We start from the raw sequence: 23,883 nt of genomic DNA, 5'->3' as shown, positions 1-23,883 counted from the left end.
TCAGGTACCTTTCCCCAAATAATAGCCTCACTATTGGGCAATATTTCTGTTGTTTGTTTACATTTCACATTAAACTTTGAAGATTTCACACATCTGTTAGAAAAATCTAGAACAATACTGTTTGACTTCAAATAACCTGTACCCAAAATAAGTGGGTGTGATACCTGGTCAATAATATACACTGTAATTGTACATGTACCTTTGTTATGCATTTTGACCTTGACCTTTGACTGACCTTCAACACTAACAACCTGATTATTGGCCAGTCTCATACTTTCTTGACCTGAGCTACTTATTGCTCCTTTACAATGATTTGGTGGTTTTGTCAAACAAATATTTAGAGATCAAATTAATTGAACTACCAGAATCTAACAATGCTGACACTTTCATGACACCAATATGAATAGGCATAAACAAAAAATGAGAAAAATTGTCTTGATCACAATCAATATCAGTGTCCGAAGAAAAATTTTCATTGTCTTGGTCCGTTAACACTTGGCGCTCAAAGTTATTACATTTGAGTCTCTCCCCAGACGATGGCGCCTGTAACCGCCTGGGACTGGCTAGTTTCCCAAACACACTGTGGCCGTATGTCCAAATTGTTCACATATTTGACACTGTATCTCAGGAGTGCTGGATCTTTTGCCATTCCATTTACAGTAAGCTTTAGTATGACCCTGTCCCTTACACTTGTAACATGTCCGCCGTGTAGAACTTGTACCTTGGCAATTTTGCTGCTGGGTCTGTGAATTTAACACAAGATTGGACAGTTTTGACTCAATCACCTCCATCCGTCGTGCCAAAGATTGACAAGCTGCAGCATTACCATTGTCTTGTTGAATCGTGGCAGCCTGGACCATAGGGGGTGCTGGTACCATATGTGGGGCCTGTACTGGTACTGACAGGACAAGTGCTGGTTGCTGATGAGGTTGTGGTGCTTGTACCACATGCTGGACCTGTACTGGTACTGACTGGACCAGTGCTGGTTGCTGATGAGGTTGTGGTGCTGGTACCACATGTGGGACCTGTGCTGGCACTAATTGAACTGCAGTTTGAGAAAAGGGAGATGGAGAATACCTCAACTTGTAAGCTTCCCCCATTTTCGCTTGTGACAAAGCCTCGTGTAAAGATGTGGGTCTGCCTGTACGCACATAGAGTTTTAGCTGATCTGGAAGACCATTGATGAACCTGTTCATGATATCAATTTCTGCCTTTCCTAATCTCCGCCCTTTCTGGACTAATACAGAATGAAAGTCTTCTATTGGCTGTCCCACTTTCAAAATGACAGTGTTAAACAGTTCATTATCAGCTATCAACTGTGGGTTCTGACTTGGATCTGTTGACATAAATTGTTGCTCAAATGCTTGTTTCACTCTGCGCCAAGCCACTAACGTTGTGGTAGAAAGCTGGCTAAACCACGTGAGTGCTGGACCCCCTAAATGTAGGTGAAAACCTGCAATAATTTGGGCATCCCTTCCTTCTAGTCCTTGCAATACAACATAGGAAGTGAATTCTTGCAAAAATTCACACGGATCCTCATGAGCATAGCCATGAAAAGTTTGTAAGGGTCTGGGGGTGAAAAATGAAAAGTTCCCGCCGTTTGGGGCGGCCATCTTGGTTGGGTTATTGGTGCGCGATTGACCACGGGGAGTAGTAAATATCCCAGATAAAACTGTAATCATCATTCAGAATTGTATAATGTACCACAACACGATCTTGTTCATAAAACTGTAATCATTTTTATTATTTTATTCAACGTTTTTCAGCGAGAGTTAACAAAAGTGAAAGTGAAAGTACAAACCCTCCCCTTCCTTATGTCAATGTACCACAACACGATCAATTGTTCGTTAGAATTCTCCACCATGTTTCCAGGATCATAGAGTACCGATCTGGAAAGCTTCAGAAGGACAAAGCACGTCTTCCATTTTTATTATTTTATTCAACGTTTTTCAATTCCGCCTCCTATTTAGGAGAGTTAGAAACAAAAGTGAAAGTGAAAGTAGAATAACAGTTACCTCCCCTTCCTTATGTATTTCATAGAATGACATACATAATATAAGAGAGATAATGATTCTTTATACATAACATGAATCAATTGTTCGTTAGGATTCAAAGAGGGGGTTCTAAGATCGGGGTATGAAATTACATTCACATAAAAATGGATTTCATTCTCAATTTTAAAATCACAGAAACTGCGCAGCATGTCGTATGTGCCCGTTAAATTAGCGGTAAATAAGCATTTATGTTTTATCACACTTGTGTTTTTATCTGATTTTCAACATTACTTTAGTAATAATGAACCTTTTCTATATGTATTATATAATTACTATATTTGTTTTAAATTACAACATAGCCTGATTTTAACTAGTTCGCTGTTTAGAAACACAAGACATCCAGCCCGTTGTAACTTACATTTTGAAATATCTTCATATTTTGTAATAATTGCATTGCGCCTTTATTACTCCTTTTTTGAGGGGCATGAAGTCTCTAAGCAAATGTCAAATAACAGCAATATTGTATGTTAACACGAGAGATAATATACTTTAATAGAAACGAAATGTGGCGTCATGAACACGTTCACAGTTATTCAGTTGAACCGTTATTCATGACGTCACATTTCATATCTATGTAAAACATCTGAAGAAATGAAAGCATTTATGTTTTATAACTTGTGTTTTCCAGTCTTTTAACCTTTTCTATATGTATTATATAATTACTATATTTGTTTTAACTCCAATACGTTGTAACTTACGCCATAAACATGCCTTATCTCCCATATCTCTAAATCAATAAAGCAAGTATGGAAATTGACTTCATTCCATTCCTGTATAGTTTTTAAATACACAATATTTCTACATTCAAGTTTTTAAAACACAACTACATTAGCTTGAAAAGAAACGAGCCAAAACTAATTCTCTTTAATGTTCTTTGTAAAAAATGTCAAATTTGATTAACTGGCAATTTTTTCATTTTCTAATTATCATTTTTTTAATTAATCATATCTAACTATAAAGAGTGTTTACTGTAATTTCCAGCGTAATATGATGTTAAGTTGGCAGTTGATGTGACGTTTGGAGTGCAGCTCTATGTGTTATTTTGCCTGTATACCCACCTGTGTTTACATAAGACAAAGGTCAATCTTATACCTGTCAGCTATATCCGGCAAAGCCTTGGAAAACCCGCAATCAAACGCTGTTATAAGCTTTGTATGTGATCACCGACAGTTAATATCGGTTAGCTTAAAAAGATGTATCAATTAAAACTTGTTTTATTTCAATTTTTTACTAAGAACAAATTTGATATTCAAAGATCATATTGAGATAAAACACTTCGATCTGTCCCTTATATGTAAGTGGGGATACATGGTGATCTATTCAGAAAAATATGTATAAGCAAAAAGGTAATTAAGCTTGATAATCTTTTTTCAAGATCAGCCATTGTTTTCGACAGCGAATAACGCAACAGTTTATATGTGGACTCTGTGTTTAAAATGTTGTCTGCTCAAGCATAATAAAATTCTATTGAGAGACGAAAATTACAGACATTTTAACGTTATTCAAAGACACCATAATTATTTCAAAATCTGCAAAATCATTATTTCGGAGGATAATACGGGAATTAAATTTTGTGCATATCTATTCAACAACCCATAAACTAACAAAGACACGCCTGCGCAATACATTTAAATGTGTAGTACTCTACGATACATTGTCCACGGATAATGACACCGTTACGCGGCCTTGAAGAGGGACCTTTTATTCTGTATTTGGTAACAGCCAAAAAAACCCAGCGCCTTTGTATTGGTTTAAATCATTCAGTCCAAGGAGACTAATAACTGTTTGAACACCATTCGAGTACGACACACGTAGCTGTTGGGCTGTTCCATACATACAAGGACTTCCGAGTTTCTTGAGCGTAATCTTCATTTCTGTGAAACTTTCATCTTGGAAGTATGCTTTTAATATTTTTGTACGTTTTTGCAATTTATTCATCTCTGGGACATGTTCTCGGTACTCAGAATTTAACAACCACGACTTACCAAACAAGGACATGTTCTATTTCTGCATTAGATCCGAACATATCCAAAACCCTCCGTCATATTTTGGACCAAGGGACGAATTTAGTAGCCGTGCATTTGTCATCGGCTAATATAACATGGGAAGTCAGCGACGGCGAAATATTTGATCCCTTTACATGGATACGTATACGTAGCAGAAAAGGCCGTGGCTTGTTATGGCTCAGAGAGGAATTCGGGGTACTGTCCCTAACTACACTTACATATGGCGTGGCAAATCTGAAAGTCGAAATAACAGAGTCGATTTCTGGATGTATTACCAACCAAACGATGCTCTCAAATCTCGCTGAGTCATTTGTGTTCAATGATTTCCAGAATATGAGAACAAGCGACTCCACATGGACACCTAAAGAGGAACTTTGTAACCGACGTTTGCGTAACACACCAACCGGTGCCAGAATCTATTATGTTTGTTGTCACAAAGTTCAGGGGAAATTCGTGTGTTCCGAGCTGACACGCGACATTTGGATCACCATTCTTCTAGCTTGTATTGTTCTATTGAACTTTTTTGTTATCATGTATTTGCCCCTTGTTATTCCATCTCATTTATTCCGGGCGTCTCGAGGATTCATCCGTTATGAGCACGAACTCGCAACGGAGTTTAAGTTCCTGGTTATGAAGACCCAACATCCGCCTGATCCGTCTAGTGACACGATGAATGTTATTCATAGATCTGCATTGAAGGAATCGCCAAACCTTACAGAACTAGTCGACCATATTGAAGAGGACAAAACTTACGAACTTCCGATCAGAACAATGCATTTTCTAGTACCACGTGGTCGTCTTCTTCCGGGAAATTACGTACCCGTAGGAATAGCAAAAACACTGTATGACACCATACTACGATGTAAAATTAGCAGGAGAACGTCACTCAAGAAATGTTGTAGAAGCAAAATATTTGGTCCTCTGTTGTCACACAAGTGGAATTTGACTTGGTACAAATGTCTGCAAACGTGTATGGACCTTGTAATTCTTGTGTTGATTATCTGCCCTTGGTTAATTCGAGTAGTTATCTACATGTTGTTCGAACAACAAAATCATACGTTGTACCAAAAGGCCGCGATGAGCCGTGGGCTAGTTTTAGGATTCCGCGGAAGTTTCACGCTGATGTTCAATCCGCTTCATACTATCTTCATTGTGTGTTATGCACTTATCCTTGTGGATATACTTCTTATAGGTCTTCTGAAGGACGCGATCACGGACAAGTTTGTCTTTGTTTTGAAGAAATGCTTCAGAGATATGCGCGATCGTTCGCCGATGCGGTCTTTCGGGTGGAGTGTCATGGTGCTCATGAAGCCATGCGAGAGATGTGGCATGTTAGCTTTGATTCTTGCACCATTCTACTGGATAGTTACAGTGCCTTTCGTTATATGTGTTTTAGTTGTGAGTTTGTTTCCGACAATCAATTTAACGGTTCGGTTCGTCATGCATCTTATCATGAATTTTCTTCCGTCAAAAAAGTCAAAAGGCAAACAAGCTAGATCTTCATTTGTCAGTAATGTCGTCGACTTTTTTGAGGTTGATTTCCTGACATCAAAAGAACAGTTTGAGATCCCTGGTCACCAGTCTTTGCGTAGGCGAAGTGTACAAGTCTTGATACTCTTGGTGTGTTTGATTACAATGTACTCGACAATATTTCTTGTTACAGAATGCGTCACATTTTTCGTAGAGGTTGTGGTGTACACAATAATCGGGGTCATCCTGAACTCTGCATATACGATGCAGTACGTCTCGCTTATCTTTATGCTTTTTCTCTACGGAAAAGACTGTTTTGGAAGTGTTTCGCAAAAGTATTTGGTATTTAACAAAACCATGCTTTCAACTGTTATGGCAAAATGTGACGATGAAGTGAAAATGATTTCCTGGCAATCAGAAGATCAACAGGAAAATACAGCTTTTCAATTAAAATCAGAAATATCGAATGCCTCAATGTCCACGCCAACTGGGGATTCCGAATTGAAATACAGCGACAGGCCGGAAATTGTTGTGAAAAATGACAGTCTAAAATGGAGAATAAAGCGTCTTGTGTTGTTTCTTGACAAAAAGGACAAACCGTATATTACCCAGAAGTTTTTCTTTGATACTTCTGAAATGCCTTGTAATGGGTGTCCGGGTCCGTTGTTGAATAACCTGTGCGGAGCAATCTCTGGATTCCTGGTCATCATCGGCTTCTTGCTGTTTGTCTTACTTGTGGTCATTACATTTGGGGACATGTATGAAGTTAACAACAGCAACCAGACACTCGCCACCTTGGCCGGCGGGTTTTTGCCTTGGGTCTTTAGGAACGTTTTATTTAAGAGTGCAGCAGATCTCGACGTTGACACCAACAACTTACATTTCCAAGGGTGTTTCGCCAATGTTATCGAACGATATGTCCAGACATGGCCATTCGCGGACCTAGGAAGAAAACCGAAAAATGAAAAAGATCCGGGAAAATCGGAAGCTTTGGAGATGCATAAAATTGAAGAAAGACCACTTTTAACACCAGGGAAAGGGGTAGTTGTCAAAGATGAAATATGTCCGGCTGCGTCAACGATTTGCAGGGATGAAAATCTTGCACGTCCGTCGACAGATGACCTACCGGACAATTGGTTCTCCTGTGCGCGTGAGGTTAGTGGAATAACAGCCAAGGAACATGATCTCATTATCGACATTTCGACGCGAAAGAGGCATACATATTTCGTTTGAAATGATATATAAGAAAAGAGAGCAAACTGTGAAAATAGTATTTTCATACATTCGTTTATATTTTTGAATGATATTTTTTACTAGTTTTCCAGTTTAACGTCTTCAAAATATTATTTTCAACCTCATATTTCTTTACGTGACAGCCATAATGAAGCATCTTAAGTGTGTCGTGGTTTTTCTGAACGTTACATTTGGACGGGACAATATTTGGAGACGCTTTCTGTAAGGATTTTCAACTCAATAGTTTGCTTATTTTCAGATTTGTTCAAGTAATGATTCACAATGTTGATAAACAATAATGAATATTTTATATTTGAAATATACAATGTTGTTTAAATCATTACAATTTTGATAGTATTTGTCAGGGATGATTTGCCGTTTGGTTTTAATGTATTCAATATAGATAATACCCCTGGAGTAGTCAGCGAGTAAACGTGTAACAAAGGGAGGTAACCATGCTGTGTGTGTGAAGTTGTAGTATGTTCATTAGATACTGTGCTTATTTCTTTATTAACTGTTCCTATTACTAGATACAGGCTGTAGATGTAGAAAAATTCTAGACTTTTCTAAAAAGAATGAGTTTTATTGCCTTCATGTTTCTCACTTTGTAAAATTTAAACGATTTATCGCTAATAAAGTTTGCGTAATTTGATGAAAAACACATTTGTTTTGCCTTTATGATGATAAACAATACAAGAAAAATAACCGCTCTTATGTTGGACTTGTAGTTTCACTTTGATTTTTCAAGCAATACGTAAGCTATCGTTGAGTCGCATTATATAATGCCAAAGAGATAAAGTATTTATACCCCAATTTGATTTTTTTCGAATGAAGAATGCCTTTATATCAAAAGAAAGTTTAAGCTCTAGCCTACCTTGTTACAAATTCAACCATTTTACTAATTTTATCGTGGCCTCTTTTTCAGTAAGAATTCAAAATTCCTCTTTTTGTACTACGTCAAATATCTTTTTATGTTTGTTCAGTGAGACTGAATGTGTTTGGTGTCCATACCTCACACCGCGATTGCTTTTTATGTCAATATTGCCTGTCAAGACCAGGATTAATTTTTTTCTTAATGATGAATTTCCGCACAGTCATTCTATAAACATTTTTGTATTGGCATGCTGAAATCTTTTTGCTGAGGTGTGTTAAAATCCGTTTATTGAACAAAAGATAAAAGTCAAGAAATTAAATTCGATAATAATTACGTGCTTGGCCATTGGGTGATTAAATTATATTTGTATAATCCTTAATGTGTAATAAAGATCCCTATTTCTCCGTGTCCATTTTACTCATTAATGTAATACTACCAAGATTTTTGTTTGTTTATTAACAAAGAAAATGTCATGAGAGTAACGAGAATGAAGGGAGCGATATTAGATTGATGATATGGAACAATAATCTCATATGTTCCATATCTCTTTCTAACAATATCTTCATTTGTGTTGTTCCATGTATTTTATATCCAATTAGAAAAGGAACAACCTCAACAACAGAAAACCTCCAAACAAAGTACAAGTTACGTATTAAGATGACAAAGCATAACACAGCGAACTTCTTTCATAGACTCAAAGACTTGACTGTCGCTATTTAAACAGACTTCCTTTTAATTCTTTCTAATAATCCATGAAATAATGTTTTTTATGCTAATTTAAATTTTCTTCCTGTTGTGTTCCTTGTTTGTTACGTGCTTACCCTCGTAGATATACTTATATAAGGTCTCCTAAAAACTCTTTACTAACCACTTTAGTTTTGTATCGGGAACAAGAAAATCACTACTAGAGTTTATTCATACTGAAATGAAATCGAATAAACTAAACCTGTGGACAGTACCTTTATGATAGGTAATTCAACCATTGAAATATATGTCACACTAACCCAAACAGCAGTATTTGTAATCCTTTTTCTGAAACAACTCTTTTTCATAGTCATCTGCGAGTTCTCACTCATCGACTTTGGATGAGAATACTGACACTGATATAACGTGACGTATCTATGGATCACAAGACAGGCCAGACAAGGCATGGAAAAAGTATAATGAGTCTATTTTCAATGCTCTGTCTCTTGATCATAGTCTGGATACAAAACCTGGTTGTATGTTAATTGAGCCTTATGTTCGTCATGGGTCGTCCATTATCTTTTCATACTTTCATCTTCCCACGAACCACTGCACCTATTCAAACCAAACGTGGTTACTTGCATCAATACCTGAAGGGACAAAATATGTTCTTGCCATCCTCTGGAGTTTACGGCGCGGGTCAAGTACAGTGAAAACATGTTATTTAAAACATCTGTCCTGGATCAAGCTCTTCATATGGTTGCGATGTCAAAGAGTAGCTCTCTCCAAAATAGTCATGTTGACTCTTGATGTAACATTTGGTCTCTTCAGGGATGGCTCTCACGAAGCCAAAATACTGAAATAGCAATATAGTATATATGAAATTCCTCTCAGTGCCCCGATTTCAATTATCTTGATGTCTATACCTATGATTATGAGGTCAAGGAATCTAATAAAACACATGTCAAGATTTATACAGTTTTCCTTCAAATGTTTATCAAAAAATGTCATAATGCGAATCGATAAGGTAATAAAATGACTATGTATTCAATAGAAATACATTTAACAATGTATCTTGTTATTTTTCACAAGCAGGAAGCGTCCATGAAGTTTCGAATCGATTAGGTGATAATATGACTTCATGTATTCAATAGAAATACATTTAATAATGTATATTTCTGTTTTTTCAAACACAGGAAAGCGTCCATGAAGTGATGATCATCTAGTCAATCATCTACCATGTGTGATGAATGTGTATATCGTAATCCTACCTCCGTTAATGTAGCATATCATTCAGGTGTAAACAGATCGACTGGCGTTAATCATTTTTAGTTATCTCTGTACTTCACGCGCTTGACAGAGGTTGTGTTTATAAGCGCACAAATAAAACGTATTGAGGATTATATCATTTCTCGCCGCGAGGTGGTGTTAGTATAGCCATAGGGTATAAATACTCGAAAACCAGCAAGTTGCGGCAGAACTGTTGTGGAGCTCGGCGTATCATCATCAATAATACCCTAGTACCGTAAGTAGTGTGTATGTGACCGGCTGTAGTTTGGGAAGATAGAAGTCACTGAATAAGTGTTCCCTTGACCCAAACACTGCTGTGTTAGACATATTAATAAAAGACAGTGTGCGGTAGTGAGCTACTCAGGTGTTGGCGATAGCTATAAGCCAACCGGGCTGTGTGGTCGCGACTAGGGCTGTATATAGTCGTTGCTAGTGCTGGGTGCACGTAGTAGCGACTACAGTGTAAGGTAGTCGCGGCTAGAGCTTTGTCCATGAAGTGGTGACTATAGTGTTGTATAGTCGTTACTGGTTCTGAGTAGTCGTGGCTATAGTGTTTGGTAGTCGTGACTAGGTAGTCGCGACTAGGCTAGTCATACCCGTAAATGTGCATTGAGTATAGGTAGTCGCCCAGAACTAGGGGTAATCGTGGTCATTAGAGTGTCGCTGCAACACTAGCACGTGTAGGCTGTTAGTGGTTATAAGGTTGTCGTGCTTGGTGCGACTAGGTATAGTGACAGCTTATGGTCATAGGGCTACTGTAGTGGCTATAGTTATGGCGAGCTACGACGTGGTGGTCGAGTGGGGGCTGTGTCTGGTTGGTACGATAGTGTTTGTATATAGTTAGTTGTTATATTAATTATAACGCAGATAGCTTTGGTTGTAGTTTTAGCATGTCATGTAGCGTTGGTTTTGTACATGCTACAAAATAAACATTAGGAATGTTGGTTACAAGGCAGTAACACGTATTTGTATTTGCATCTGTAGTATAGAACTAGATAGTCAAGCTTATAACACAGGGATCCTTAGAAGTGACTAGAGTACGGACCCCGGTACGTTACACATGTCTAAAAAACTTAAACTCGCTCCTCGGGAATGTGCATCATTTGTTCAACCGACTAATTGGGACATCTTTGCTTTGTGTCAAGAACATGGTGGAAAACTCATAAACCCATCAGCAACAGGTTACTCGTCTCTGGCAACTGATTTATCTGCCTTTTATGAATTGAAAATTGTGCCCTTGAATATAAACGTATCCCGACTTGATGATGATGTTGATGGCATGGAAAAGACTATGGCAAAGCATTGTTACGTCCTGTGTAATAATGCAAAAGTCGAGAGATCCAGGAAGCTGCAAGAAAAAGCTTGTATAGACACGACCGAATCACCGCATCAAAAACACCTCCGTAGTCCAACCGCTTCAGCATGTCTGATGGATACAGAAGAGCCACATCAGCAAGCTTGTTTTTCTATGATGGAAATACTGGAGACTTTCACAAAGCAGAAACAATGTCCCTTGATACCCGTGTCCGAAAAAAGTCTGGCAGTTGGAACGTCTACTCCTGCAGTTCCTTAGATTACAGCGTCGACCAAATTTTATGTTCTACTTGGATTCTCTTGGAAAAATTATCCCATTTATGTTTACCCTTGACCACTTCCACTATTTACGATGGATGACAATTCATGTCAAAGATATTCTTGCCCTGGAAATTAACAGTCCAGACACCTATGCAGAGTTCTTAAAGGCAACTTCGTCATTCAGAAATCTACACACAAGTTCTCAGCACTAGCCCATGAACAGGTTCGTGAACAGCTGAATGCAATGGTGAAAGGAGATGGTGGTGCTATAGGTATCACAGAGAATGAAGCCGCATTGACATGATGGATGGTGGCGGGCCAAGAAACAGCTAGGCTTTTGATTGAGTACGATGAAAAACACTACATGAAAAAAGACACAGATCGCCACCATGAACAGATACCAAGTGTACAGAAGGCGTTTATATCACAAGTCAAGAACGTCACTGATGTACTGGAGGAACTAGGAAACCCCTTTGCAGATACTGGCACAGATTTGTATACGCTTGACACCAAACGGATAATGCCTGATAGCGTTGTAAATACAATAAAGTCGGCAGAAAATATTGCAAAACACAATACCAGAAGTTCGTTGCAGAGCGTATTAATGCTGATTGCACATCATTCAATGACACAATTCACAAAAACAAACTGCCTGTGTTTAATGCTAAGTTTGGGAAAGAAGCCTACCAAGTCCGCCACCAAAAGCTCCAACTTGTGTGCTGATGTTCTCACGGATGTACATATCATGCCAAGCTCGAGACAGTGATATGGATGTCTTCTTCATGCATGGAAATCATGCCTGGCCTCCATCACTAGCATCAAATCACATTGGCACCAAAATAAGAATCTACACCAAAAGTTCATGTTAAAATTGTTGATGGCGCTGCCCTTGTTCACACACTTGACCCAAAGAAGTCAAAGAAAATTGTGAAAACATTCCAGAACTATTCACAGTTGGTGTTCTTTCCCTCTTTAAAACGCATGCTACAGGATGTTTCACGTTTAGATTTTGTTTGGGATATCTATAAGGAAGACAGCCTAAAGTGACAAACACGACAGAATCGTGAAACTGGTAACCATATTCGAGCGGCCAACAATACTTAAATTCCTGCTAATTGGGAAAACTTTCTTCAGTGTGATTCAAACAAAGAGAGCCTGTTCCAACTTTTTGCCGATGCTGTACAAGAGTTCCCATCCTCCCAAGGAAAACAAATCATCTCAACAAAAGTCCGGAGCGCTGTTTCATGCTGACCTCTCAGACTTGTCCTGCACTCAAGAAGAAGCGGACACCCGGCTCCTGTTTCATGTCTCCGATGCATTCCATCAAGGATTCACCAACATGATAATACATGCCACTGATACGGATGTGGTGGTTCTCGCAGTTGCTGTATCAAGCGCCTTCAAAGATTGTGGAATGTGGGTAGTATTCGGTCATGGTTCTAAACTGAGATACATCCCCTGTCACCTAATTTCAGGTGAACTAGGCAATGATACATCATGGGGTCTTCTGTTTATGCACGCGATATCAGGATGTGATACTGTTTCTGCATTCTTCGGAATTGGAAAGAAAACAGCTTGGGCTGTATGGCGCAGTATGTCCAAGCTCACAGCTACATTTGTGCATTTATCTCATGCTCCAACTCAAGTAACACCCGACGATATGGACCAAATAGAAAGATACGTGGTTCTACTGTACCAGCGAACATCGGGACATAGTCATGTGAATGAAGCCAGGAAATACTTGTCCACTTACAACCGTTAGATGGAAAACATTCCTCCAACGCTGAATGCTCTTGAACAGCACGTGAAAAGGGCTGTTTACCAGGCAGGGTATATCTGGGGACAGACACTTACTGGCGAGCCGGATGATCCTTCACCAGAATTATGGGGGTGGAAGAGAGTGAAAGATGATTCTCCATGGACTCCATGCTGGACAACCCTTCCAGAGGCAGCCAAAGGTTGTCAGGAACTGTTGAAATGTGGGTGCAAGAAGGAATGTACTCGGCGATGCAAGTGTGTCAAAGCAAATCTGCCGTGTGCACAGCTATGCTTCTGCTCAGGACAGTGTAATAAAGATTATTAAATGAAATTACTATTAAGGACAGGAACTCTTGTGTTAAGTGAGATACTCCCATACAAACAATCTATAACTAAATTATCAGATTCGGGTTGTTCAAACAATGTTACGCCTTAAAGACATTTTGTCACCTAATCGATTCGGATTATGACATTTTTTTAAAAAATTAAACATATGAAGGAAAACTGTATAAGTCTTGAATTGCGTTTTACTAGATTCTGTGACCTTAAAACATAAGTATAGACATCAAGATCATTGAAATCGGGCACTTAGAGGGATTTCATGGACGAAATAATGTTTTGAGGCGGTCATTTTGAATTTCCAGATTTTCGGCGTGAACGGCTGGAGTGAGGTCGTGGTTCCCACAAGTTTTGAAATTAGCATACCCAAAACCCCCTAGGACAAATTGGCATGCTTCTTTCCGGAAGTGCACAACTCAACAAAAAATGTTACATATCCGCCCCACTAATAACAATTCCTATTCGTTCGAAAACCGTAAAATTTAAGTATAAGCATATGCATTTGAAAGTATTGCAAAGATTTTGTTCGCCAAATTGTAAGATCTTCTGGTCAAAGGTCATCTAACTTGTTTTTCTAAAATCGTCAACATTTAGGCCACAAATAACAGTACTAGAGAATAATGTAGGTTTAAAGACACGGGATCAAAGCTTGGCGATACATAGATGTAGTAAACTATCATTTTTTCGAATCCGTTCCCTTTTTGCATATTTAGCCAACATGAAACATTAGTTTTTCAATGCATAAAAACACTACATCCTTAACCAACACTTTTGTCTGTGTGTCACATGCTGGTTATGTTTGGGCATTCCAGTTTAAGGTTTTTAGGAAACGAATACTCTGAAAAAAACTTTGGGATTTGAATTATTTGCCTTTTCTTATTTTAATATTACCAAAGATCACGGTGAGATCTTTTTTTTTTACCACCAAACAGTCTTCATTGATTGGTCTTAGCTAATGATCATATAACTTTCTCATTTAATACTTTCTATGAATGAGTTATACGATAACAATGTCAAACCAACAAAAAAAATATTTTCGGCCAATCATCTTGTCCTAGAATTATAAGGGGTCAAAGATGCTTGTACTGGAAATAGTTTCTTTGACAATCCACTTTTTCTTCGGATTTGGGTGGAGGTAAACTACATCTTAAACTTTTACACAATGAAAATTTAATACTAAAAAAATGCAACAAAGCCTGGTATTCCATGACCGATGCTTTCTATTTCATCACTTCCGGCATTCTGTAAATGAAGTATATTAGACGCATCCGTATTCATTTATGTATATTGAGTATAATTTGTGGATTATTGATATAGAAACTCTGGACTTTTATATATTCCGGAGAGCATTAAGAAATGATAACAACTGATAACAAATAAACGATCTTTAAAATAACCTGAATTTCGAGTCTTTTGACTTGTGGGCATTTTCTTTGTTTTCAGCCCACGATATTGACATACTTTATTTGTGAGACTGTTGACGTATTTTCTTTCTCTTTCATTTTTTGGATAAATACATCTTAAACCAACAAATTGAGTCGTTTGTGTCCAAAATGAATGTATGTTACATTGGTTCCTACCCTACTGGCGTTGTGAGTTTCTCACGTGGGCGGTCGGTCTTATGCTGTAAAAGGTATGCGATGCGCCTTCCATATGTTGTTCAGTGAGGTAGTCAATTACAAGTCAGATCATCCTGGCAGTTCACGGGGATAAACGAAGCAAACAAACTACATACTAGTGGTCAAAATGGAACTGGTAGTGCATGGTGAGGGGCACAATGTGTAGTAGGACGGACAGATATGTATTCTCAATAACAATCACATATTTCGAATGAAAATTGTTAATTAAGTGTTGGTCGGAAACGATAAAAAATGTTTTAATCTTATGTTTTATGCTGATCGAATGAATCTTATCCACTATGAAGGTGAATTAAAAATAGTGAAATCTCTTTGCGCCAACTGTCACGCATAGCTTTCAACGGCACTGTAGAACTTGTCTTTGTGGTGTTAAATACGTTTGTATTACTTTACTATTTACTGGACACTTTTCCTACAAAATCTATTCTAAAAATGGTGCAGCTGTTATAAATGGTGTTCAGGTGCTGCTTACACCACAGTTGAGATTAGTCAGGATTTATCAAACACTCAATTACAGTATGAAACAATTAACGTTGTTGGATAAAAATATTAAGCATACAAGTTAGGGTCACCCATTATAGTGACCATGATGGGCAGTGACTATCGAAAGCTCTCAGTAAACTTAGTGAAAAAAACTGTCTTAATTTAAATTTATCCCTTATTACAGATTTTGTCTTATTTTTCTACAGTTCAATGCATAACGATGACCATTGATTCTTTTTCTTCTGTAAAATCAAGTTCAGCACAAATGGAAAATCCACAGCATATATGGTTCAAACTAAGTCTATTTGCTATTGTAAATGTTGTCTTAAAGTGGGAATGATGATATCCCCCATAAAGATAATATCCCCAGTCCCAGTAAAAATATTTATACTGAAAACACATCTCTTCGTGAAATCTGAAACTTGTCAAATGAACCTAATTCCAATAAATTTAGTCCGTGCTATGGTGTGTAATCCTCATTGTAATGTATACAACGCATAGCTAAACGAGACTTGATGGCCTTCGTAAGGACACATCACTAAAAAGATATACGTTAACGTGGTTCCTGGTCAAAAATACTTTCTCTGTAGTTATAGAATTCACTGATGTCCCTTTGATAAAATTACAAAGAATATCAAATTACTACCAGAACATGTAACAAGTGATAGGTAAATGAAGATATAGGATACCAACAAAGGTCACAGCATATACGTATTGAATGGACAAGATATTTTAAGACTCCAGCCACATAATCTATATATAAGACGTTGATTCGGACACATGCAGTTGATCTTTGTCAGTATCTTAGATCCATTACAATACATTAGCCTTTTCAAAACCGTTAAAAGGTGACATGATCGAGTGATGTTTCACGGCACAACAAAACGGATCTCGCTGTCAAGTCCGCAATATGACAATGACACAGTAGGTAAAATTGTTTTCTCTTGTTTCAGAAAATTTTTACTAAGGCCGGACAAACATTACCACAGGTAGAAATTTTGTATTTCTATTCCGATATAAGATGGAAAAAGAGTATAGATAAAATTAAAATACAATTCCATTTACATATAAAATCCAGATGTCAAAGTGTAAAAATACCTGTATAATTTGAGAGTAAAATATTGAATAATACTCTTTATCTAGGCAATGAAAGATACACTAAATTGCCAATCAATTGATATGGTAATCTCAGTTGGCGATAGAATAAATTTTAGATAAAAAATGCAGTTTATCGAATCATTACAAAGAGGCTGTAAGTGAAATATATGAAAATTACGAATTATCGTTACAGATATTCTTTAGACCCCTTTGGTATTTATTCATAAGTTATAATTCGGCTATAATTCATTGTACAGACAAGTACGCTAAATAGCCCTTATTTATAACAACTTTGTACATCCAAGATGGCTACAATATCCTCTTTGTTGATGAACTGAGAGTTATGAATTTTTTAAGCGGCCGAACAGCCAATGTCCAGTTTCAAGAGAATCATGTTGCCCCCTAACCTTTAAAAGCGTCCTTTAATGATGAAATAACCAAATTATTTCTCAGATTTATCACCCGTTCATCATTCCAAGTCATAAAAACCGTGTAAATAATGCTAAATCGGATCAGTCGTGCCATCATCAATATCACATTAATGTGTGTCAAAAATTGATGACGTCATTCTCTTTTATAACTTAGATGAAGCGACCCTATGTGAAATATTAAAATCATATATTCCCTACTCAAATGGGAATACGCCTGTGCAGTTCGAGACTAGAATATCGTATATATGATCTGTAATCTAGAATATGTAACAATTACGTGGACTGATGTAGTCGGATACGGGAAATATCATTCAATAGAGGTAATTGATAAAGAAGAATTACATACAGATGATATTTATATCGATGATTACATCACGAATCCATTTCTGTGCACGTCAAATATATGGTAATGACGAGTTCGTGAGAGGATCAATGTTACTAAAGAAGGAAGTGGATTAGAGATGAATGGATGGATGGATGGGTGAAGGATGGATTGATGGATGGATGGATGGATGGATGGATGGATGATGAATGGATGATGGCAGATCGACGGACGGATGAATGGTTGGATGGATGGATGTATGTATGTATGGATGGATGGATGGATGGATGATGGATGGATGGATGGATGGATGGATGGATGATGAATGGATGATAGGTGGATGATGGATGATGGATGTATGGATGATAGATGGATGGATGGATGGATGGATGGATGGATGGATGGATGATGGATGGATGGATGACGGATGGATGGATGGATGGATAGAGGATGAATGAATGGATGGATGGATGGATGGATGGATGGATGGATGATTGGATGGATGGATGATTGGATGGATGGATGGAGAATGGATGGTTGGATGGATGGATGGATGGATGATGGAGGATGAATGGATGGATGATGGATGGATGGATGGATGGATGGATGGATGGATGGATGGATGGATGATTGGATGGATGGAGAATGGATGGTTGGATGGATGGATGGATGGATGGATGGATGAATGATGGATGGATGGATGGATGGATGGATGGATGGATGGATGGATGAATGGAAGGATGGATGGTTGTTTGGATGATTGGATGGTTGGATAGATGGAAGGATGGTTGTTGGATGGATGGATGGATGGATGATGGATGGATGGATGGATGGATGGATGGATGGATGGATGGATGATTGGTTGGATGGATGGATGGATGGATGGATGGATGGATGGATGGATGATGGATGGATGGATGGAGTGGATGGATGGATGGATGGATGGATGGATGGATGGATGATGGATGGATGGATGGATGGATGGATGGATGGATGGATGGATGGATGGATGGATGGATGGATGGATGGATGGATGGATGGATGAATAGATGGATGGATGGATGATGGATGGATGGATGGATGGATGATGGATGATGGATGGATGGTTGGATGGATGGATGGATGATGGATGATGGATGGATGGTTGGATGGAATAATGGATGGATGGTTGGTTGGTTGGATGGATGGATGGGTGGATGGATTGATGGATGATGGATGGATGGATGGATGGATGGATGGATGGTGGATGATTGAAAGGATAGATGGTTGGTTGGATGGATGGATGGATAGATGGATGGATGGATGGATAGATTGGATGGATGGGTGGATGATGGATGGATGGATGATGGATGGACGAAAACAAGACCAAGGAACCAGTACAAAGAAGTATCAAGTTTTTAGATATATAAAAAATATGAGGCTAATGCACATCACCATCTAGACTCCATCTAGAATTAGACACTCCTTTTGAGTACTTTGGAATTTCTAGAGTTACCTCCTTGGTGTCAAAATTAGGCTCTTATCATCACTGACGAGACTTAAGAGGACGAAACAGCCATATGATGCACTTGATTCTAATGTATCTACACAAAACTGAAACAAAGGGTGTCATTGTCTTGGTACAGTTTTCTTATGCATTTTTCTTTCTTGATAAATCGAAATGTGATTGGGGTTAAAGGCAAATTACGACAATATTTTTTTAATGTGTTGTGTAGAAAAAAAGCGTTGTTACTCAATAAGCCAAATATTACACATAATATTTCTTCTGTTATCATTGTAAATATGCAAAGCTAGATATCAAGATTCCATTCCATATTTAATTAAATATTGATCAATGGTAATATGATGTTTAGAGTGGTAAAAAATGACAGAGCCGTGCAAGAAAACATACAGTCTAACTTCATTATCTTAAAGTCGGTGGGACCAAGTTGTTCGAGTGATCGATTTAAGTGAGGTTGAATGTTAGGTGTGAAATACTTCGAATTACACAGGGTCTTCGAGTTACACGAGTTGGAGGTGACGAGGTTCGACTGTATTACAATTCAGTATTAAGTTATATTTCCTTCAAATATTACTTTCTTGTTGCCAATGGTAATTTGTTTAAAACTGAAACATTCTATACATATAACACGTCGTGTGAAAAAGTTTACGGTAAGCGGTCGCCGTTTCCATGCCAACCGTTATGACGTTGTAACAGTAATGCGCTTGGTATTATTCTTTGTTCCTGAAGCAACAAGTCTGCCTATTTAGGTTTTATCGAGGCACTACCATGCTAATAAAAATGTATCTTCGGAACAACACTTGAAATTACATTTGCAATAGGACATATGTAGATTCATCTTATGCGTCGATAATTTAAATATATTAATAGATATGTAGTCAATTGCAGCTGATCAGAGGCGCGATAAAGATATTGAATTGAATGATAATGTTAAAACAAGATTGTGGAAACATATACATTTAACTTTCCCGACATTGTTACGAACGTACTGGAATGTGAATGAGCTGCCCCAAACTACAAATCAAATTCTATCACTCTGGCGTCTAAAACAAACGACATCATTATAAGTATGGCTGGACGCTCCCTCATCTGTTTATTATGCCCACACACGTTAGATAAACAATGAAGCACTCCGGTCTTAGGGGGTGTCAATGCTAAAACTGTCCGCGTTTGTCATGAGGGATCGTATGTCACTATACATAAGTCCTCGCAACACCTCAAGGGAATCAGTTGATAGCCAGCGCGTGCCACACATCATACGATCGAACTCCCAAAGTGCGGGTAAACAGTACATAGTGATATGAATGTGTTTTCATGTTAAATATTTGATAATACTATACGCAAGTGTTCATCAAATCATACTATATTGTTAACTGAAAAAAGTTGTCCTCAACTCGCGTAGAAGTGTGTTATTGAAGTTTCAACGTTCGTCAAGTGTGCTTACATAAGAATTTGCAAGTAAGTATGTTTTCTTACAATCATTTAAAGATACTGGCGCAATTTGTTACGGTTTTGTCAAGGAAAGATCGCCATGATATTAATGTAGTACACAAATATTTTTTTGAGATTTATTTACTTTCTTTTTAAATTCAATAATTGATGCTGTTTTGAAGGATATATTTTTTCTATTATTTGAAGTAAGTAATGAATGTACGAAAATTAGGTCTCCAAAAATTAGATCTCCCAAATAAAGGCAAGAATTGGAGTGATATGCACGTTCCCTAACGCAATGCCACAACAGTGTGATTTGTTCTCAATAACTTGTTCTGATCTTTCCCGTTTAATTAGTTTAATTTGTATGACGCTGTACAAGAAGCAACCAAACCTAAACACCACTGCAGAGATTTTTGTTCCTGAATTCGTTTAGGGATTGGAAGGATTTTTTTTTTTTTTTTTTTTTTTAGATTTTTACTTTTCTTTTGATCACTGGATATTCCTTATTCGTTTCCTAAGCTTCAAAATCTAGGCAATTAACATCACTAACGAGTCCTAGAAGGACGAAACAGCTGTATGATGCCGTTGAATTTATTGTTGGCTCTACTGTATCTCACTCTAAAATATGAAAAAAGCTATTCACTTATCTGTCTTTTGTTCAATCTTCAACATTTATGCAGACACATCAGTTATATCCACATTATGGGATTCTTTATCAGCCTGAATACAACCATTGTTCTATTCATAAAGAAATACGTTTTTCGATAAATTGTATTTTCCTGTCATGGTTCTTTTGATCGTGGACAACCTTTTGCGGCGAGAAGGTGCACGTAGCGCTGGTCGGATCGCCAGGGCGAGAAACGACAAAAGGAGTTGTAATGCACAATAGGAATTTGAAATATCGTTACACATTAAACATGTTCACAATAATGATAGTATACTAACCATGAATTCAATTTTTTTTTCTTCTTTTATAAAACATGACAAAGATGATCATAGCCTGACAGACGAGATGACTGTACTTTTTGTATTTTTTTTAATTACATGGTGAATCTGCTACAACGCTGGAATCATCAGATCAAACACAGAGAAATGAAATTCCTTTGTGTTGTCCTAACAAGGCATGCGATCTTTGTTTTCATATAGGAATTGAATGACATTTAGAACGTTCATCTCGGTAGTACGAAAGTATATCGGTTACAAACTTATGACGAAAGGCTATTAAAGGGAAAGAAGACGAAAAAGAAATGCCTTTCGCTCCATATTATCATATTTCCCCATCCACTATTTTTCTATTGTTTAAATTTTTTATTCCGAAAAAGATTCTAATCAAGACAGTATGTGATGCATATAAAAGATTCACTGGCAATAATCAGTAATAACAGTATAGTCAAAGGAATTAACCGATTAATGTCAAGTGAATGAACGTTGTTTAGCATCCATGGTCAGTTGAAGTAAGAATGTTTGTTATGAAATTATGTGGTTATTTACTATTTATAGGGTGAGACGATGACGCGACCTCCACTGAACGACTAAGAATAAATAGAGAATATTAGACTCATATGTCAGGGTACATGATAGGATATTTCAACCGAATGTCACAAACTGTGGTGAACACGAGGGTTTGCTAAGGGTTTTACCACATTTTGTGACCCCAAGGGTTATCCTTTACCCCGATAAATGAAAGAATATTTTTCTGTGATTTCTCTTTCTCAGATATTGAAAAAAATCTTTCGCTTCAGACGTCAACAATGTACTGCCAAGGACGCCATATTACACGAGAATCTTATTTTTTTACCTTTTAATTAATCGACAAGTTGACAGTTGGCAAAAAAGTTTGCCATAGAAAATTTAAACCAAATATGTTCTTGCAAATAACTATTGTTGCACATATGTGTATACATTGTATCAGGCGATTACACGTCATATTCTACACTCGTACCTGTATTACATTGGTAGGTTTGTAATACATGAGCGGTGATGCCTGGTGTGTTGCCCTGGACCGACGAGTGTTGCACAATTAGAAATGAGGAAGATTTTTTTATTGCACTTTTCGCTATGAAATATTTAAAATTTAAATTTGAATTTCTCCCAGACTGCATTGTGGTACCTTTAAGGAACGACAACTCTAATAATTAAAAGAAATCTGAGAAACTACTGCCCCCTTAAGTGGGAGAAAAGTTTGTTGTATTGTATTGAACCTGATCGTAAAAAACACATACTTGAGTAGAACCTTAATTCAAAATCAAATCGCTTGAAACTACGGCTACATAGGAGCTATAGGCGATTAACACAGGCCATGAAAAAGTACAAATATAATAAGGCTAGGTGTTCCAGAAGGTTCAGAGTTTCCTAGTTCTTTTTAACACCCGTCATGTGAATTTTTGTCATCCCATCTTAATAATGTCACGTTCTGAAATGAGAATAACGTAAACAACCATGAAACCACCAGGTAAACTGACACCAGGTATACTGACTAGCATCAAACTTATTTGACTTTATACCGCTCAAGAAAAAATCAGAATATTTTCTCATGAACCTGCAGCTGTCGAAACCCTGTGTCGAGAATTAATGTTGTGTGTTCTTTTGTTTTTCGTCTTTGTTCTTGCCAAGGAACTCCAATATAAGTATATATTTTCTTATCGTTTTTTAATATCTTGGGATTTCGATAAGACGAGCTTACATTTCAATTTCTTTATTAATTACATCATTTCCTATTTATCTTTTCCAGATGAAGTGCGTGTTCCAATTAAGTGTCGGGAAAGTGTTTTGTCTACTTGCACTTTGTATCACCCCGGACGCTTTTCCGTACAAACAGTCATGTTCTGATTGCTTGCCGGACGACGAAGAATGCCTACTAAAATGTGTCCTACAGAATCAGGAAACGAACGACATTGATTCCATGTTACTTGTTTCCTCAAACAGGAAACGTTATCAGCACCAACTTAGATTTGGAAAGCGAAGTTCAGATGGAATTACGGGTCAGCCAAATATTCTAGATGAAGCATTTCGGCCGCAGCTACGGTTCGGTAAGCGTTCAAACATACCATCAAAGCGGGCATTTATGTCTCATATACGATTCGGAAAACGTGATTTCCAGCTAGAAAACCGACCATTCTTACCACAAGGAATGTTTGGACGAGTACAAGAAGGACAGGCGTCTTCTGGGAACTCGCCAAGTATCGATACGGGAATTTCGGGAATACCAAGAATGTTTTGTAACAAACGTCAAGAAAAAAGGTTTCGGCCACAAGGTCGATTTGGAAAAAGACTCAATCCAAGTTCAGAGACAATTAATGACGACAATGATATACAGTTATACACAGGTAAATTCATCATCGATCTTACAAACAAAGCACCAATGTTCAGTCTTTAGAAATATATTTTAAGGTGAAATATCAGAATAGGCATAATTTCCTCAAATCTGATTGGTCAATACTATTATAAGTTTTTCTTATTGTCTCTTAATTTTTCATCATTATTTTGCATTGATGTTGTTTGTTAAGTAAAGATTTCATATCTTACACACCTTTCCAGCACAACCATAACTTTTAATTATGTTTATTTTCAAAATCAAAATATTGTGAATCGTTCAGGGATTTTTAATAGTAGATTTTAAAAATTGATTTTTTGCCAGATTGATGTATGTTTGCAGAATGAAAATAAGAAATCCTTAAAATACAAAAGGAAACAC

General features: G+C 37.4%; 1 protein-coding gene across 1 annotated transcript; it reads left to right on the top strand.

Moving 5' to 3' along the window:
* Positions 1-9,813: 9,813 nt before the first annotated feature.
* On the top strand, positions 9,814-23,565 carry LOC132558246 (uncharacterized). The gene is made up of 2 exons (XM_060222789.1): positions 9,814-9,846; positions 22,921-23,565. Exon 2 carries the CDS (start codon positions 22,921-22,923, stop codon positions 23,563-23,565), a length of 645 nt encoding a protein of 214 aa, XP_060078772.1. The 5' UTR covers positions 9,814-9,846.
* The last annotated feature ends 318 nt before the right edge of the window (positions 23,566-23,883 follow it).

Source organism: Ylistrum balloti, unplaced genomic scaffold (assembly GCF_031769215.1).
Source record: "Ylistrum balloti isolate Yb309-2 unplaced genomic scaffold, AGI_CSIRO_Ybal_v1 Utg369658, whole genome shotgun sequence".
Classification (NCBI taxonomy): domain Eukaryota; kingdom Metazoa; phylum Mollusca; class Bivalvia; order Pectinida; family Pectinidae; genus Ylistrum; species Ylistrum balloti.
This window is presented reverse-complemented; position numbering and strand designations above follow the sequence as displayed.